This window comes from Cydia pomonella, chromosome 5 (genome assembly GCF_033807575.1).
Source record: "Cydia pomonella isolate Wapato2018A chromosome 5, ilCydPomo1, whole genome shotgun sequence".
NCBI lineage: Eukaryota > Metazoa > Arthropoda > Insecta > Lepidoptera > Tortricidae > Cydia > Cydia pomonella.
This window is the reverse complement of record NC_084707.1, coordinates 13,637,642-13,655,303: the sequence shown is the minus strand read 5'-3', so window position 1 is coordinate 13,655,303 and position 17,662 is coordinate 13,637,642. Positions and strand designations below refer to the sequence as shown.

The following is a 17,662-nucleotide window of genomic DNA, read 5'->3' as shown; positions in this document are numbered from 1 at the left end:
CAGGCAAAAGTTACCTTAGGCTATGTCGGTAAGGTCGATTTCCTATTGAGTCTTTAAGGCTTTTGTAATTGAATTACCCGTTGCTTCAAAAACGGCGCAAATGTTGAAGACGGCTGTCGGATATTCACAAACGAATTCCCCCAGACTCTTCACACCATGGTGTACCTACTAATAGGGTGTAAACAGTGACACGTACGACGTATAACCCTGACCTTCCTCCACGCACGAGGGGTGAACGACCTCGGGGGTGCGGCTCGTCTAAATAAAAGATCGTCACATGTCGGAGAATGGCCACCGACTGCAGCCGAGACGTCCATTTATACTGATGCCGAGGTATGAGCCTGCTGTGATCACTAGCTTACAATAATTTCAGTAGAGAAGTGCTATGAAACTTAATTGATTGAAATGAAACTGAAAGTGATTAAACGGAGGAGGATAAAAGTTTGGGTATATTACAATTGCGGTAACGAAACCACTTTCTTTGACAAATAAAATTAGCTAAAGTTATACAAATCATCATCTATTCATCAACTCTCATTAAAATCGGTCATCACGTTCTAAACGCATTTCTGTCTAGGCAAAAACTACTATCATTGCAAAAAAATATTTTTATGAGTTTAATTCTCATCGTATTTAATTGTTTACCTACTTAAACAGTAATAGACATTGATCATAATATGACCAAACGAATGCTCTAATACTTCGACATGTTTCTTAACTTTTAATGCTTGCAAAATTACCCCCGACGTTCGTTCATTGACTGTTCTTTTCTACAATATTTTAGATGCCTGATACGAAAGTAATAAGAGCAATCTGAATATTAATGTTCGTTATCGAGATAGTATAACCCCAGCACAGACGCCTATTGCTTCGAAAAGAAATTTCAAATTTACAATTAACACTATAAGTATATTATATTACCTACGATCACGCAAGAAAACAGTGAATCCACTGAAATTATTACAAATATATATTACAATACTGTGTCTTATGTACAATAAAGTGTTTACATATATTTTTCTAAGAAAAGAAATCATCTCAATCACTTCAATCGCTGATTATCTTTACTGAAGTTTAACTTTATTAACGTTAGCAACTTTTCTGCTGTTAACTTTTCTTTTCAACATGAAAATTTTTTCACAGAATTTACTACTTTGAAAATAGCACTGAAACCTGCATTTCACCATCGGTAGTAAATTAGGAACACAATAATTTTCCGCGTGCGACTTCAACGGGCGGTGCGTGGTGCGCGGAGCCGCCGCGGCGCGTCGGGAGCGGACTGAGCGTCGCCGCAGCGTCCCGGCGCTCTCGCCGCCGCGCTGGCGACGCGCGTTGCCTGGCAACCGCATCTGACTATAGATCACATCTCCTATCAAACTGCAATCTTTAAAAAAGGCACGTATCCTGCTAAGTGCAATGTTGTCAGCAGAGAACTTTGCATGGGAACTTTATTAGTTCCCTAAAAGCTGAACCTCACTCACGCCACTCGAACACAATATGCAACGACTTTGGTAGTGCAAAATTGCAAAAAAGATACGTTTGCGTTCGTTTAAATAAGTAACTATTATTACCAAATTTATCTATTTGCATAAAATACAGTTGTATTGGATTGGTATACCCTTCAATGTTGATTGTTTTTATCTACTTTACCTTTAACCATTTAATGTTAACGACGCGAAGGTTTACTATTAATAACGAAATTATACGTATAAGTCCGTGATTCTAAAAAATACAAGTAGAAAAGGATAACGTTACATCACAAGTACCTATAGTAATTACTTATATAAAAGTGAATATACGAAGTAGGTCTCCTTTTAAAGGAAGTCCAAAGTAAATGGAGTAACATCCTGTAGGTAATATTAATTATGAACAAAACATGTTCTCGGTTCCCGCAGCAGCAGAAATAAAAACATTTACCAATATATCTATCGCATTGTATAGTAAATAAAAAGAAGTAGCGCTGGGCGCATACCTACATGCACTACAAACACTAATGGGAGTTTCAAGCGGCCCGAGCTTAATTAAGTTTCAAACATGTGCGATATCGAAAAGGGCGTTTATGTAGAATTCAATCAGAAACACGTCTATATTTAGTGACGACTAATTCAATTAAAATCTCATTCAAATTTATTTGGTTTTAACGTCAGAACCAGTAGGTACTAACCTACGCACGACTAGACTATTTTCAACTTTCGGACCTTCCTTGAAATCACTTCTAATATTATGCTTTCAAAAGAGGATATACAGTTATAAAATCTATTCTTCTTCTTCTTCTTTGCCATGTCCCGTTACTTTTCACTTTTTCTATTCTGGTTTTTCTATCCTGGGTACGTAGACAAGATGTCTTTCGTTAACGCTCCGTAGCGAACGAAACGCAACGGTCTCTGTCGCACTAATGAGGAAGAGAGGTAGAGAGAGATAACTACGCTACGCTACGCTACGGAGTGTGAATGATTGGCATCTTGTCTACGCTCCCTGGGTTGTCTGTGTGTTGATCTGCGCCCCCTCCATGTTTGCGATGGAAAAGGTATGGTAAGGTACCAAATGGTAACGGTTGTACACTACGTGGTAAGCAGTCTTCCTTTGCTGGCCTTTTTCTCTAGGATGGCCGAGGCCTTTTTGACCACATACTCTTGGTCACATTTCATCACATACCCGAACCATCTCATACCTTTTCTGCAATGGGACCGACCTTGAGAGAGCCTCGTACATATTCATTTTGGACTCTCAGAGTTATAAAACTAATTATAAAACTTAAAAAAGTACACCACTAAAAGCGCTACAAGCAAAATGCACTCAAAAGTCATTATTGCACAATAAGTAACCAATGTTTATAAAACATACAAGCACACGTGAATTATATGCAATCACTGCCCAATTTCACACCATACAAATCCGATGGGAACCAGCAGCCAGTACTAAAGTGAATAAAAAACCAAAAGCAGTGAACATGAAGTCAGCGTTGTTCGAGCGGGATTTATTTTTATTCCCGCACGGATCACAGATGCGCGCTTAATGCACGCCAATCGGCATTGACCGATATACAGCTTCACACCAATAACATTTTAGTACCAAGCAATGCAGTACTATAAATTGTGATTAACCTATGTAGGTATCAAGTCTCTATGAAAATCGTTAAGAGCTTTGAACTTTTTTGGTGATTTTGCTGATTGAGATTATGTAAAAAAACTAAGTGATGATAAAACTAAAGTAAATGTTGAGTCCTCATTGAGGACTTCCCAATAATCATTACAACAAAACATACGTTACAACATGACAGGTTTTGCATGAGTACATTTATTGGCTCGCCATTCATCATCAGACTAGTGGCTCAGTTTCATTGGTCGATAACTCGTTCGATATACAGCATGCGGGTGACTCTCCGCATGCTGTATATCGACCGAGTCTAACCTAACCTAACCTAACGACCAAGTCATAATGGAATGCGTTTTGGAAGTTTTTCGCAACCCGCATACGGGCCCTATCGACCATGGCATGGCATGGCATGCTTTATGGAAATCTCCCGCACAACGGACGCGGACCCTATCGACCAATGAAACTGAACCATAATTCAATGACACCTAACAATACTTCACAGAATAACCGAATATATGCCAAGATTCGGTTTTATTGGAAAGCATTCAAATACTGCAAGTTATTAAAATAAAACTTTGTAATTTATTTATTTAAAGATATTGCAGTATTTTATCTGTATTATGTACAAAACAATTCAGTCAATAGGTATTTTGTGTTGTGTTTTCACAAGCCCCAGTTTTACAATTTTCCCCTAGCATTACGCAACTGCATACACGACGTGAGGTATTACGTGTCATTGTGTCCATTCAGTAGTGCAGGGCGGGCGGGTGCGGTGGCGGGCACTTCCGTAAACAAACGCCACGCGCCGCCGCCGACGCGCCGACGCCGACGCCAGACTGCGTCGTTACTGCAACTTGGCCTGCACGTTTTTTAATTTGCGAGGAATGAACTCATTTTGCGAGTCAAGAAAAGCCAGCGGCTTTGTATTTATGTCCCTAGACATTATTTTTTAATAGTTAGGTAAGTATACTTTAAATTTTTGTACAATTTATTTTTATCACTATGTTTTTATCTACTATTAGAGCTATAGCTTTCATTATTTATGGAAGTATAGTGACAAGTCAGTTTTTTGATTATATGTAAAAACTAATCTATATACCACTTAGGTCGTAAAATGCAATGTATATAAAAGCAAAAAAAGTAGCGTTGGTTCAACAATGTGAGCGCGGCTTTACTTTAACAAAATAACTCATATGAAAATATTGTCTTCCTGTATTGCAGCACAAGTTAACGCTGGATTTAGATGGAAGCTCGGTTTATTACAGTACGAGTACAGTAGCCGGAAACCGCATGTGTCGTATAGGTACAACTATTATACACCTAGATGCATAAATTGATGGGATGAGATGTAATTGTGGTTCATACCATGAAGAAACTGTTTCCTTTTATTTATACGTAGGCACCAGAGAAGCAAGTAAGTACTGCCCTGTTACGGCAAAACAGAGTATCTAGATAGGAAATAACTATATAACAGGGCAGAGTAGATATGTATCAAATATTAAAACATTTTTTTAATTTCTTACGATCCCAGTCCAAACACACCTTACGTAGATCTAGTTCGTGTAACCCCTGCTTGACCTACACGGTTACGATATTTACTTCGGCAATACGCTTCCTATTCACAAAAGTGGTTCCCACGGCTCCTGTCAACCGTGTACGATCTAAGGGCCAACTCGTGCATGCCAATCACGTACCTCCTAATAATTTCGCCGGCAGCCCTAAATGTTGCGGAATATACGGCAGCTTTCATAAACAAATGACTTCTTGGCATAATCGTTTGTGTGACTAAGTGGAACTATTAACTCTACATGCTGCCATAGAATATTAGTCCTTAGGAAATGGCAATGTATTTGCCGTCCTACGAACAACAATCTTAAGGTTCAAAACGTAACGTTTTAAGAGAAAAGTATACGTGATCGTCTATATAAAAAGTGAAAACGTTTTTCCAGTTCTAAATATCTTCCATTCTCCATGATTTTTTTGTATGTTTTCCTTTTTTTTCACCGAAACCTATAAACCTAGAATATATTATGCAGAAACGATCGACATCAATATCAAAGTGATTTGTTAAGATTTAGTTAGTGTAAAACGTTTTCTCCCGGAATCGAATTTCATAGAAAAAGTATCGTTATTTCGCTAGGATCGCAAAGCTATTCTTCCCTCTTAATAGGAATTTCAAAACACTAAAATATGGTCAGTTTAGCATTTCCATACATACGTAAGCGAAGGCATGTCATAATGAAGGAACTTAATTACTAAATGAAGCGAGATGACGGCAAGTACCAATTAAACAACTTTCTGATGCATGTACACGGAACAAGAAGCTTTTGTATGTACCTATGCTCGGGTAGGCGGAAAAACAAATATACGGTTTAAACAAGTGAATGCAAGCGTAACGTCCAGCAACAACCACCGCCCAAATATTTACACCTTCACTGCATATTTACATAACAAATCTAAGGAATAAATATTACTTTTATTTCAGATTCATGAAGTCTTTCATACAGTTGTGTTATGCCGCATTCATTTCAAAGAAATATTAAAGGAGAACATTTGTTAGCTATATAACAAAACCGTTTCTCGGTAAAAACCCGTCAACATTATTAATCCCGCGAATATTATGTAGCTTGATTAGATTCTCATCGATAATCTCGTAATTAAAACGAATCGCTTTTGTCCATAATCGGTTGTCAAAGAGACCGCGGGTCGGTTGTGTTAGATAACAGATTGGTCCGATCGCGAACTCTCTCACGATGCCGCAGCGATACGCCGGCTGCCTGCGGCGTCCCGGCGCGACTGTACGGGGAAATATGCTAGTAGCGAGATAGTGTGGCTTAAGCACAATAAATAATTCTAGGTACCTGATAAATAGAGTTTACCGCATTCCTCATATCCTTTCTCTATTAATTAGCTTCCTAATAGCGGCCGCCCGTGATTTGGCATGCCTTCGCAACGCATTAGCTACGAATATTCATACTCGTAGTATTACGTACATTTAGTATTACAGTGTATAAATAAGAATAACGTCCTATTTTACGTTTGTATATGACAGTAGTAACCGCGAAGAACTTAGCTATAACACCTATGTCAGGTAATTATGAATATTCACTATAATTTTTTGGAAAATATATCCATTTTATTTAAGAATTTGATTTACCCTGCTGCGCGTTAGATCCCGAACTCAGATTATGTAGAGTCCAAAATTAATACAAACTACCTACACTTTTGCTTTATTCATAAATTTAGAGCATTAATATGAAACGTATCAAATTACTAACCGGGAGCTGGATGTTTTGATTGCTGTAACGCGACGGACAGGCCTTGGGTTCCCATTAGTTGCACGAGCGACGTGGAACCAAGCTCTTAGACAACCAACGTAACCTGGTCTTTAGGCCTTTAAAACAATGCGTAAGAGAGCATACCTATTTGTATTTTGTACCAGTCCCCATGAGCATTTCTCTCGCTCGTACTTGGAATGCAATTATAATGACGCGACCATATCGCGCGATCGCGCTAGGGCCGCCTTCCCATTGTTTAAGTGTCGAATTTTATTTATGGCGACGACTGCCATGCCGTGGTCTATCTCACCGACACCTGATGCCCGATGGCTATCTCTCGTCAACGGCGGGTGGTCGTGTCTCACTAAACTACTACTACGGACAGCCTACGAATTTTTTTCGCATCGTCTCTGTAACTGCCAATGAATTGGCAAGTAAGTACAATGAGAATATAATCAGCAGTAATCACTCGATATCTATTGTTCTATTTCACCTTAGCGTTTTTTCCCGATTGTATACTGAGCTAATGCTTTGAAGCACAGGATCTGCTTTCCTACTTTTGCTCCTTTACCTCCCGTGGTCTTCGACTTCCATAGTTGTTTGCCACGCATGCAAACACTTAATAACCAGAAAATCATTCGATAACTATTATATATCGGGTTTCTGGCATTCAGACAAATCTGTTACAGATTTGATATTGACATGATATTAGAGATATTAATAAATAGAGTCGGTCTAAACTAACTGCGCACCCACTTGAATAACTTGAATAGAACAAAGTTAGGGAGTATCATCATAGAGGTTAAGTTTGTCAAGTTTCATTTTCAACCGGTCCAGCGGTTATCCATTCTCCATACAAACTATCTCTATAGCAATTTTAATCATAATTTAATTCGGCAACCCCATTTATACGAAAACGATACCAAACCTGCCCAAGTAGCTTAATTGATTTTCATCTCGTTCCCTGACGCAGCGGCTTACGTGGGCGATGACTCGCGAATACGACGCGGCGCGGCTCGGCGCGGCGGCCCTACGGCATTCGGAGATCGCCCACGTAGGACACTTCCATAGGTATCAAAGAATTGAATTCACCCGCGCCGCTTCGTGTTCGCGAGTTATTCGCTCAGGCCCCTGTTTCACCAACCGCGACATATGTCAAGAAAAATTGACATTTACATATTGTTTCTGTTCCACCAAAGTCTACAATTGTCATACGATGAATTTAGTCCGTAGGTCAGAACTTGAGAGGTAAAAACCGGTCAACTAGGATGAATCTGTCTCGCTCTAATTATATACAACAGGCGCATAATTATTATCTGAGTGAGACACATGTAGTAAGAATGCATCTCGCTCTCATTGCAATACTATGCGCTAATATGTTGAAACTAAATATGAAACGTTTACACTGAGCGTACCCCGACATGCTCTAGACCGGTTTATTTTATCACATATAGTAGCTGTTGTAGAGCGGTTTCTTGTAAGAACACAAAATTCATTTGTCATATCGAGGGTTGCCTGGTGAAACCCAATAAGTGACGAAAAGTGAAATTTTAAAGTAAAAACAGTCTTAGACTGATTCGGTATCGCTTAATCTAATAGTAATATCGGATAAGCGGATTTGACATGTATCACGGAAATATGCCGAGTTGATAACCCAATAAGTACTTGATTTGAAGTTTTAATTTAGAACTAAATACTACAAGTACATTTAAGGCTTCAGTTTTTAGTAATACTTAGTGGAAGAACCACATAATACACATTTATAGGTATTTAGTACAGAGATATTTACACTAAATTAAACTAAACACAAAACGTAGAATCAGTTAATATTACTTACCCGGTGTTAGCTCATTACGATTCGAACCTTAAAAGGATTTTAGTAAGACTTAGAATACGGTAAAAGCAATTGTCGGATTCTACTTTTACGATATTATTTATTAAACGTACAAACTACTTACAAGAAAAACCCAATAAACAAACTTATAGTACTTATCTGAAACAAATCTTTATGAAATATTATGTTAAGTCTAGTTATCGGATTCTCGCACGGGCCTTAAACAAATTTCTTTTAAAAAGTTGTTCGGGGAAGAATCCAATACGTATGTTTAACGACCGCAAGGTCATGCGCCGCCTCGATAGGTAGTGACACCATCGCAAGCGCTCCGCTGCGTCGTTGCATATTTAATTGAAAATAGCTTTTAAAAAGTTGTATATTGTATTAATGAAGGTTGTATTTATGTTAAAAGTTGTGTGATGGGTGACCGAGGCAGAAAATTAGTGTAACTAGCCTGCAGTAACATGCTAGAAACAGGTAACATCTAATTTTCTAACCTAGAAATAAATTTAGAATTGTCGTACAAAATAAGATAAATCATGTTATGGTTATGACCATTAATTAGGTCACGATGTAGTTATATTGTTCAGGCGATTACGCCTGAACAATATAACTACATATTTTTTATAGTACTGTGTTTAAATAACAATAAATCTAAGCTATTGTAACCGTTAATATGAAAAACATTGTCGTTGTTTCGTTTGGAGCGAACTTGTCGGGTTTTAGCACTAACTATTAATCAAACTACGCGACTTTGAGTGATGCTTACGGTACAAAATAATTAAAATGTAGTTTAAATTGTATGGTTAAATTATTAAATAATATTGTTTTTTTGCGTTCCAGTGGGAACAAGTGCTTCTAATAACAGATTTTCTATGACTGGACCTATTAGTATTTCAACGGCAAATAAAAACAAGCTGTTATCTGCAAAACAATAAAGATGGTAAGTTTCCATGGTTTGAAGATCCGTAATAGTATATTGTGCATTAACTTGAAGTTGCTGGAAAACCTAAAAATCAACAAACAATTTGTTTATGGCACAATTAATAAATACAGTACTCAGAGCTTCGATGAACGCAAGAGGTCTGGAAGATCACGCACCGTTCGGACCCCAGCTCTAATAAAGGCAGTGAAGGCGAGAATTGCAAGAAACCCCGTCCGGAAGCAAAAGTTGTTGGCAATACAGATGTCTGTGAAGAGAAGCTCCCTAAAAAAAGTTATCAATGAAGACTTTGGACTACACGCTTACCGCAGACAAAAAGGTCATTTGCTTAATGGACAATTAAAGACTATGAGGCTAGGGAGAAGTCGCGTGCTATTGAAGCGGTACGCACAAAATTGCAACCGAAAAATACTATTTACAGATGAAAAAAAATTTACCATTGAAGAATGTTGTAACCGCCAGAATGACAGAGTGTATGCAAAAAACAGTCAAGAGGCGATTGCGGCTGCTCCGAGAGTGTAACGAGGCCATCATCCCTCTTATGTGATGTATTGGCTGGGTGTGTCATACTCAGGGCTAACACAGGTTCATTTCTGTGAAAAAGGTGTGAAAACTGGGGCCAAAGTTTACCAGGAAACCGTTCTTGAACCAATAGTGAAGCCCTTAAGCCACACCCTATTTTAAAACCAGCCATGGGTCTTTCAACAGGACTCAGCTCCTGCACATAAGGCAAAAACAACTCAAGCCTGGTTTCGAAGGAACAAAATTGACTTTATTGCCCACGAAGACTGGCCGTCCTCCAGCCCGGACCTTAACGCCCTGGATTATGCCTTATGGCAGGTTATTGAGGAGAAAACCTGTGTTAAACCCCACACAAATCTTGACTCCCTCAAGCGGGCTACAGTTAAGACAGTGACAGGAAAACTTTTTTATGGTGCTGATTGATTAAGTTTTAGATCGAGTTTGGATTTCAATAGAAGGTGACCATTCAGCAGGAGCTTATGTTCTAGATTCGGATTCAGAGAAAGATACACCTCAGGAAAATGATTCCGGCCATTATATTATGATTCCTGAAACTCCCAGCCCATGCAAACAGCAGGAACGTTTCTTGCCGATACTTAACAACGTTCGTATTTCTGGAGAAGGTGAATGTATAGAAAGAGCTCCTTCTTATGTTCCAGATTCAGAGGACGATACATTAAAAGTATTAAAACCAACTGACTGCTGCAATAACAGTATGATCCCAGAAAGTTTGGGTGTTCACAAGTGGAAGACACTTTACTTAATTTTAGACAGAGTTTGGAGTCGTGTCAAACCACTGAAGCGACGTAAGCAAAGCAAGCTAAGCCATCTGAATAAGAAGCCTAAAAACATTTGCCGGCAAAGCACCAAATGATTCTGATGAAGAATAATGTTCTCACTTGGTGATTCACTTCTATTTTTTAGTTTTTATTAAACTTATAAAACCTCTTAGAAACATGAACGGCTTTTTTATTTTTGCGTAAACCCAATAAGTCGAGACCCCTCGGTAAAAGACATTTTCTTACAGGAAAACTAAATTAGTTACATAACTAAAACATAAATTAACTTAAAGTGGATAAAATTTCCTTATACGAAGAACTTACAAAACTACGAATTTATTGACCAAAATTAGTGTTTGATGACCATAAACCTTTAACAACGTTTTTCTCGAAACTAGGTTTCACATACTTATTGGGTTTCACCAGGCAACCCTCGATATTTCCTTTTTACTCTCTGTGGGTAGGGTTAAATTACCGTGAAGCCAACATACCTACAGTTTGATGACAACATGATATCATTTTGTTATGCCCGTGAGTCTCACATACGCTAATACATGTATGAGCATGTAAGTAAATGCACGCGCCAATAATAACAAATGACATCTTTGTGGTAGCAAAACTTTCAAGATCGAATTGGCTTCCGAGTCCGTTACCCTAAAGGCAATAAAGATTGTTGATGCACAAATTTCTGTCAAAAAGCTTTACAGTATAATAAAATATAAAATGTTTTATTGTATTAATGTTTTCAAAACTAGCTTAATTTAAATTAATTAATGTGTAAATTAACATAAGTGTAAATAAAGTTAGATAAGTTTATCGTCCATATTTTCAGATCGGTCACACAAGCCCGACAGTGCTCTTATCTCATGTCAAGAATTACCGACATCTCTTCAAATATGTCAAATTAGAAAAATGACCTCTGTTTCACCAAACATTTATCCGCGACATATGTCACCACTTTTCTATGAAATTGTCACCTGTCACTTGACATATGTCGAATTGTCGGCCGACATATTATGTCGCCGACACTTGTCAGTTTGGTGAAATAGGGGCCAGGTAAGACACTGCCTGAGTCGACGGAGCCCCGCTACGCGGGGCCCTTATTTCTAGACAGTTTGCCTTTCGAACATCTGATACAATCTAACGAACGTATCCTACCCATCTCTTGTTTTAATGTGACTTACCGTCAAAACATTAGACAGGAACATTACGATCGGCCTAATCTTACGATCGGCCGTCGACCTACATATATACTGAAGCCAACGCGTTGCACTGCAACTAATGCACATAAGACTTAATTAATGTTCAATTATTTCAGGACATGTAAATATAATCAAATGTTTATTTTTCTTGTGTCTTTTTACTGAGGTGTGCCAATACTGCCAATAAAGAGTATTCTATCTATCTATCTATAATTATTCGATGCTTTGCTAAATTAAGCCGCAACACACTGCTATATTTCCATATAAAACAAAAGACGATCCTTTGTTCTTACCTAAAGAATGACATCATTTGAGTAGATTAAATTTACTACATTCCTGGCTAATGACATAATGCATACGCTAGAGCTACAACAAATAAACGTAAATCACTCGCAGATTTCTATTGACAAAGTGTTTGACCTCTCACGCTTGACTCGGGACTAATATGTATTAAACCATTAAAATTCCATAAGCTCCCCGAGTGTTACGTTGAACAAACAAATATTGTTAGTGTCGACGTAATTTGCAAGGCGCCGCATACGAATAAGTCTTAGATCACGCATTGCCTTGAGTTTAGCATTACGTAAGATGTATAGGTAACTCTCATTCGTTTTATTTCGCTCATACGATTTAATACTAAAGTTGAAAACTGTTTCCGCGACTATTCCCGTGGCCAACCAGGCGATCCGCACATTAAAAACAAATAAAAAAAGGTCTCAGGATATCGTACCACTATCTACACGAAGCTGCCTCGCCAGTCTAAATTATTCAGGCTTCAGGAGCTAAAACACCGCCTGATCTGCGTATCCTTTTCTTTGAACTTATGTATTATTCATGAATCCCGTGTGATTTTCTTTGCGATTTAATTTTGCGTTATAAATAAAGTTTCTGGAATATATCCTTTCAGAGTGGGGGCTATTAACAAATTCTTAACAAAGAGACCACAACATTACCAAAACAAGTAACGTCGAATTTACGTCATATATTGTTCTGTTTGTATTTTTACTATTGCATTGCAGGTCGGCGGTTTGTTTTGAAACTTCAGCAATATTACCGGATCGCCTAGAGTTCTAGACTGACCTAGTTGTGCAAGTTAATACGGATAGTAGCTGCAATTTTCGGGACGCTCGGTAGCCGACGACATTAGCCGATCGGAAGGAAGCCCTGTCGTGCCAGTCCATCAATTACCAATGGCACAATTACTCCATTACAGTCGACTAGAGCGCCATTAGGATACACTGCCGGTGTTCTCACTCTCCGGAAAATGTCGTTGGTAATAAATGCTTTCAGAAGGAATGCTATTCATAACCCGCCAGTATTGAGTAAATATATAAAATAGGCACTTAAGTGCTAGTCAATTGCGGAGTCATCAATTAAACAGCAAGGTTATCTAATACGACTCTGTTTACATATGTGTGTGTCAAGTAAATAGTTGAAATAAATTATTATTGTAAAGGGTTTTCTACGACAGTATTGCTATAAAAATATAAACAAATGATGTCACCCGTTATATTGCAGAGGACCTATAGATGGAATACGTAAAACATTGCTTACATATAAAATTTCAATACTGGTAATGACATTTAATTATCAAAACTTGAGGTTACATATAGTTTCTATGTACGTTTTGCTGTAAATGGAAGCAACGGAATTATAGTTAAGGAATAAACTAGTGAAATCACGGAACATGCGTCGCGTAGGCGCCGGCGTTCAGATTCGAAACAAATGGCCATGCTCTAGGGTCCCCGGAGCAGTCTCACGATAAATGACCGTAGTATCCGGCCCAGATCGTGTCAAGCCGGCGACCCTCTGCAAACTATTCTTACAATAGTATCAATCAATCTTTCTAAAATCGAGCGTGCATTTTCATAATAAATCACATCAGAAGTCAAGCAATTGATTATATACCCTAGCAGATTTGTTGAGTGATAATGATTTTGTGTTGTGAATACGTTAGGTAGTTCTCGGAGAGTAAGTGTAGTTAATTTCTGCGACAAACCTTGGTGGGCCCGGGCACTAACCCTTAGTTTACGAGCTAGCTAGCACAAAGGTGCATTAGCTAAACAACAAGTACTCCGAGCTCGCGGCTACGCCTCTAACGCCCGTTCTCTCTACTCTAAAGGATGACTCACGCTAGACCGGGCCGGGGCCGGGACGGAGCTTCCAGCGCTTCGTTTTCTATGGAAAGCACCACGTGGTCACCGATCAGCCGTCATAAAAAATGATAACGTATCGGACGCCTCGGCCCGGGCCGGTTTAAGGTGAATCATCCTTAAGGCTCCTACTCCCTTACCGGACAATACGCATTCAGCAAAGAGGACCTCTGATGTTAGAGTAACGAATTTTAGCTGAGACTTCTACTCAAATCAAAATCAATTTCGACTGTTAAAATATGCATATGAAATGTACGATTTTGAGAAAAGTTGATATGTAATGTAAGGAGGCAGAGAGAAGCAAACATTTTTTTTTATTCTTTCTGGATTTTTGATTGGGAAACTGCCTATTTTTCGTTCCAACGATTGACAATCTAAATAACTTGTTATCATATAAATACATAACTATATTATTTTGTAATGCTTCTTGGCGTTTGGGGACAAATACCGGGTGTGTACCAACTGGCAGGCTAATTCCAACAATATAATGTGATACTGATCTAAAATGAATCTGATATCATTCCAATATAAGATGGTTCCAATCATCCAATCTTTTTTAGAGGGCCTGCTGAATTGCGCACTTTTAGAACTTTCAACCAAAATCGTCACTTTTGACACTGATAGATCAGTATCAGATCAGTATCATATTGGAATGAGATTAATAACAAAACTAATATGATGAATATGAATCTGAAAGCTCGAATTCGCCTATGGATTTAAATGGGTATCGTACTCAATTATATAATTTGAGTACATCTCTTAAAATTACTGCCTATAAACTGAACACCTACACATTATTTTTAAACGAAAAAAAAACATACTATCCTGTGACCACAAGTAGGTATGTACATATTACTAACAGGATGAATGTCTATGAAGTGAATTTACACCGCTGTGTTTAGAATAATACGAGCATTGGTGTCATGGTGTGGCAGTATATTTATACAAATGCCTAACCACACCATAGTTTGATTTATAGAGCATAAATGTACACTTCTAATACCACGTACATATAATGAATTATTTTTGCTCGAGAGTGGGAAAAGCCCGTCTAACAGCCTATTAAACCACATTCAGCTATTGGACGTGCCATCAATATACCTAGCTTACTTATTTGATTTAACACTTAATCGTATTTTAAACGTACAATCACATTTACAAACCTGTTTGAATAATACGATATCTTAACTGGCTCGTTATCTTAATAAGTTTTTAATTTATTTCGTTTTGTGGATGACATGATTTTTAACTCTTTTATTTACGTTTCAGTTGATGGAAAACTAGATTGAAATAACGTGTAATAGGTACTAAAAAGGCTTCAGGAAGATTCAAAGAACCGCGTCGATGCGATTATGTAATCAATACATCGAGATAAGAGATAACCGTCACAAAGACCTATAAAAATAAATTCAATGCACGCTTCGACTGTATACGGTATAGTGTACTTAATTACTCTGTTTGTCAAGTACCTTACTTTACCAGCTTACTAGAATTAAAATGTACTATGTTATTCAGTTTAAATTCCAGTAAACAATACAAGTAACTCTTATCAGAAACTTTATAAGTGCTGCGAGCGCAGGAAGTGAAATATAGAGCTCTTATTACCCGACTCCGTGCCAGGTTGTATATCTAATGTTTGTTAGTACGCGAACGTAAAGTAGATGTGTAGATGTTTATAAACTTTTAAACACCGTATTATGGGGTCAATCATGTTAACTCAAATCTTGAGTAGCACAAATGGACACATCCTGGCAAATTTGACTAAGAAATGAATTAGGTCCTAATGAAATCTAAAAGCTTAGGTATCTACGTTTATCTGTGCGGTAAACAAAAAATCTGTACGAAACCTACATACCTAGATCCTATATTGTTATTTACTTCTTCTTCTTTTATTTTATTTACTCCTCTGTGACGTTCTGTAGCGATGACAGATAGGTAGGCTGGTTTGCCTGATACACAGATATACGTCGCGGAGTTGTTCTAAATTCAGACGACGACGGCAACGGGTCTTCACGCGTCCAGGTCCGGTGGATTAGCTAGCTGGTGTCAAAAAACCATTGTGCCAAGATGGTCGTGAAAACATACCGTGATGGTGTCATAGATGCCATTCTGGTCACTGCGAAGTTGTGGAGCGGGTGCTGACGTAGCTGCCGCGGCGCGCAGCGGTGGAGGCGACAGTGGGAGCGGGTCCTCGCGCCGCCAGGTCCGGTGGATCTGCCAGCTGGTGTCGGAAAATCGAGCTCGGTCCTGTCAACAATATGAAAATTATGGCTATTGGTTGGATTGGATTTGACTTGATTCCAAATAAAGAGTAGTGAATTATCAATGTTTTCACTTAAGCTTCGACAGCGACAGCCCATCGATCTCTTCCTTTTGCTAGACCGAGAGCGGTAATGTATTGTAACAACATGTACAGTCAGCTGCAGAGATAACTGATCCCCCTTGCATAGAAATTTGTTTGCACTGTACATACCCTGATACCTCTTACATATGACAAAATCTCCGATTTTCAGTCCATCTTAGGTTACGAATATTTTTAATGAATGATTTACCCATGTATTCATAAAACTTAGCAAATCTTTGTTAAATTTTGCTCTCTTTTCAACGAACACAAATGTTAAAATGACGGGAAAGGACAAACGATTATCAAGGGCTTGTTAAATTTAAGAGGGGTTTATGAATAACGCCATTAATGATTCTGTCAGCTTTACTTGTGATATTCTATTAAATATGTCGAATACCTTAGATCAACAGCTTAAGACACCTCATACACTAACCATTCCATACATACCACTCGGTAACCATACAACTAATTTAATTAGAATAAAAAGCTAACAGCATCATTAGACATGCCATTAAGCAGCTGGATGTACTCGGAGCCAATTCCGAAAGCCTTACATGTCAACAATAGGGTTTTAGATCCGGGTTGAAATGAACTCTATTCTAATGTTACGTATGTTTCTTAGAAATAGCACTAGTTTTTATTGCTTTCGTATATTAGTAATCTAAAGAAAAAATAATGATATCTATTCATAACTCTTCTTCCTCGCGTAGTCCCGGCATTTTCCACGGCTCATGGGAGCCTGGGGTCTGCTTGACAAGCGACACATTTGGCATAGGCACTAGTTTTTACGAAAGCGACTGCCATTTGACCTTCCAACCCAGAGGGTAAACTAGGCCTTATTGGGATTAGTCCGGTTTCCTCACGATGTTTTCCTCCACCGAAAAGTGACTGGTGATATCTATTCATTCAAATAAAGTAATATCCTGCAATAATAAACGACTGTGCGGTTTATTTATTAGCAAACGTTTTCTTATAGACGGGCCGATAAGGCGTTACTGCCGTAAGGACGTAGGTAACTCTAACTAGAAAACCCGTATCGACAACCGACAACCTTTTGCCCGAAAAAACATGTACCTATGTATTGTATGTTGAGACATGTTGATTCTTATGGGAAGGGTAAACTTGGGCTCACATGTGAAAGTCATAAACTAAATTATTAAACGGTTTACAAGGGCACAAGTTTTTTGCAGAAATCGCGAAGCGTCTGGTTGACGTAACTGGTGATCAAAGAACTGGCGGCTTCCTTGCACAACGTATCAGGATTGCGATACAACGAGGGAATGCCACCAGCATCCTTGGTATAATGCCTCAAGGGCCTATTTTAGTTTATTTAAGGTAGTTATAGTAATACTTCTGTAAGTATTTTTTTATTTAATTAATATTTTTTATTAATTAAGGGTAGGTATAGGTAAGTTAACTCTACGCCAAAGATTTTTAATTTGTTAGCGCAAATTATTCTGCAACATTTTTAGTTATTGGAAGCAAACTGTATCTTAATTAATTATTGGGAC

General features: G+C 38.2%; 1 protein-coding gene across 3 annotated transcripts in view; it reads right to left on the bottom strand.

Annotated features, from left to right (window-relative positions):
• The window catches only part of LOC133517764 (tensin-1), a 93,030-nt gene that overhangs the window by 42,710 nt on the left and 32,658 nt on the right, over positions 1-17,662 (bottom strand). For all 3 annotated transcript variants that reach the window (XM_061851172.1, XM_061851173.1, XM_061851174.1), the window contains one exon: positions 15,893-16,054. In XM_061851172.1, coding sequence (XP_061707156.1) covers positions 15,893-16,054 — 162 coding nt within the window. The remainder of the gene's footprint in view (positions 1-15,892; positions 16,055-17,662) is intronic.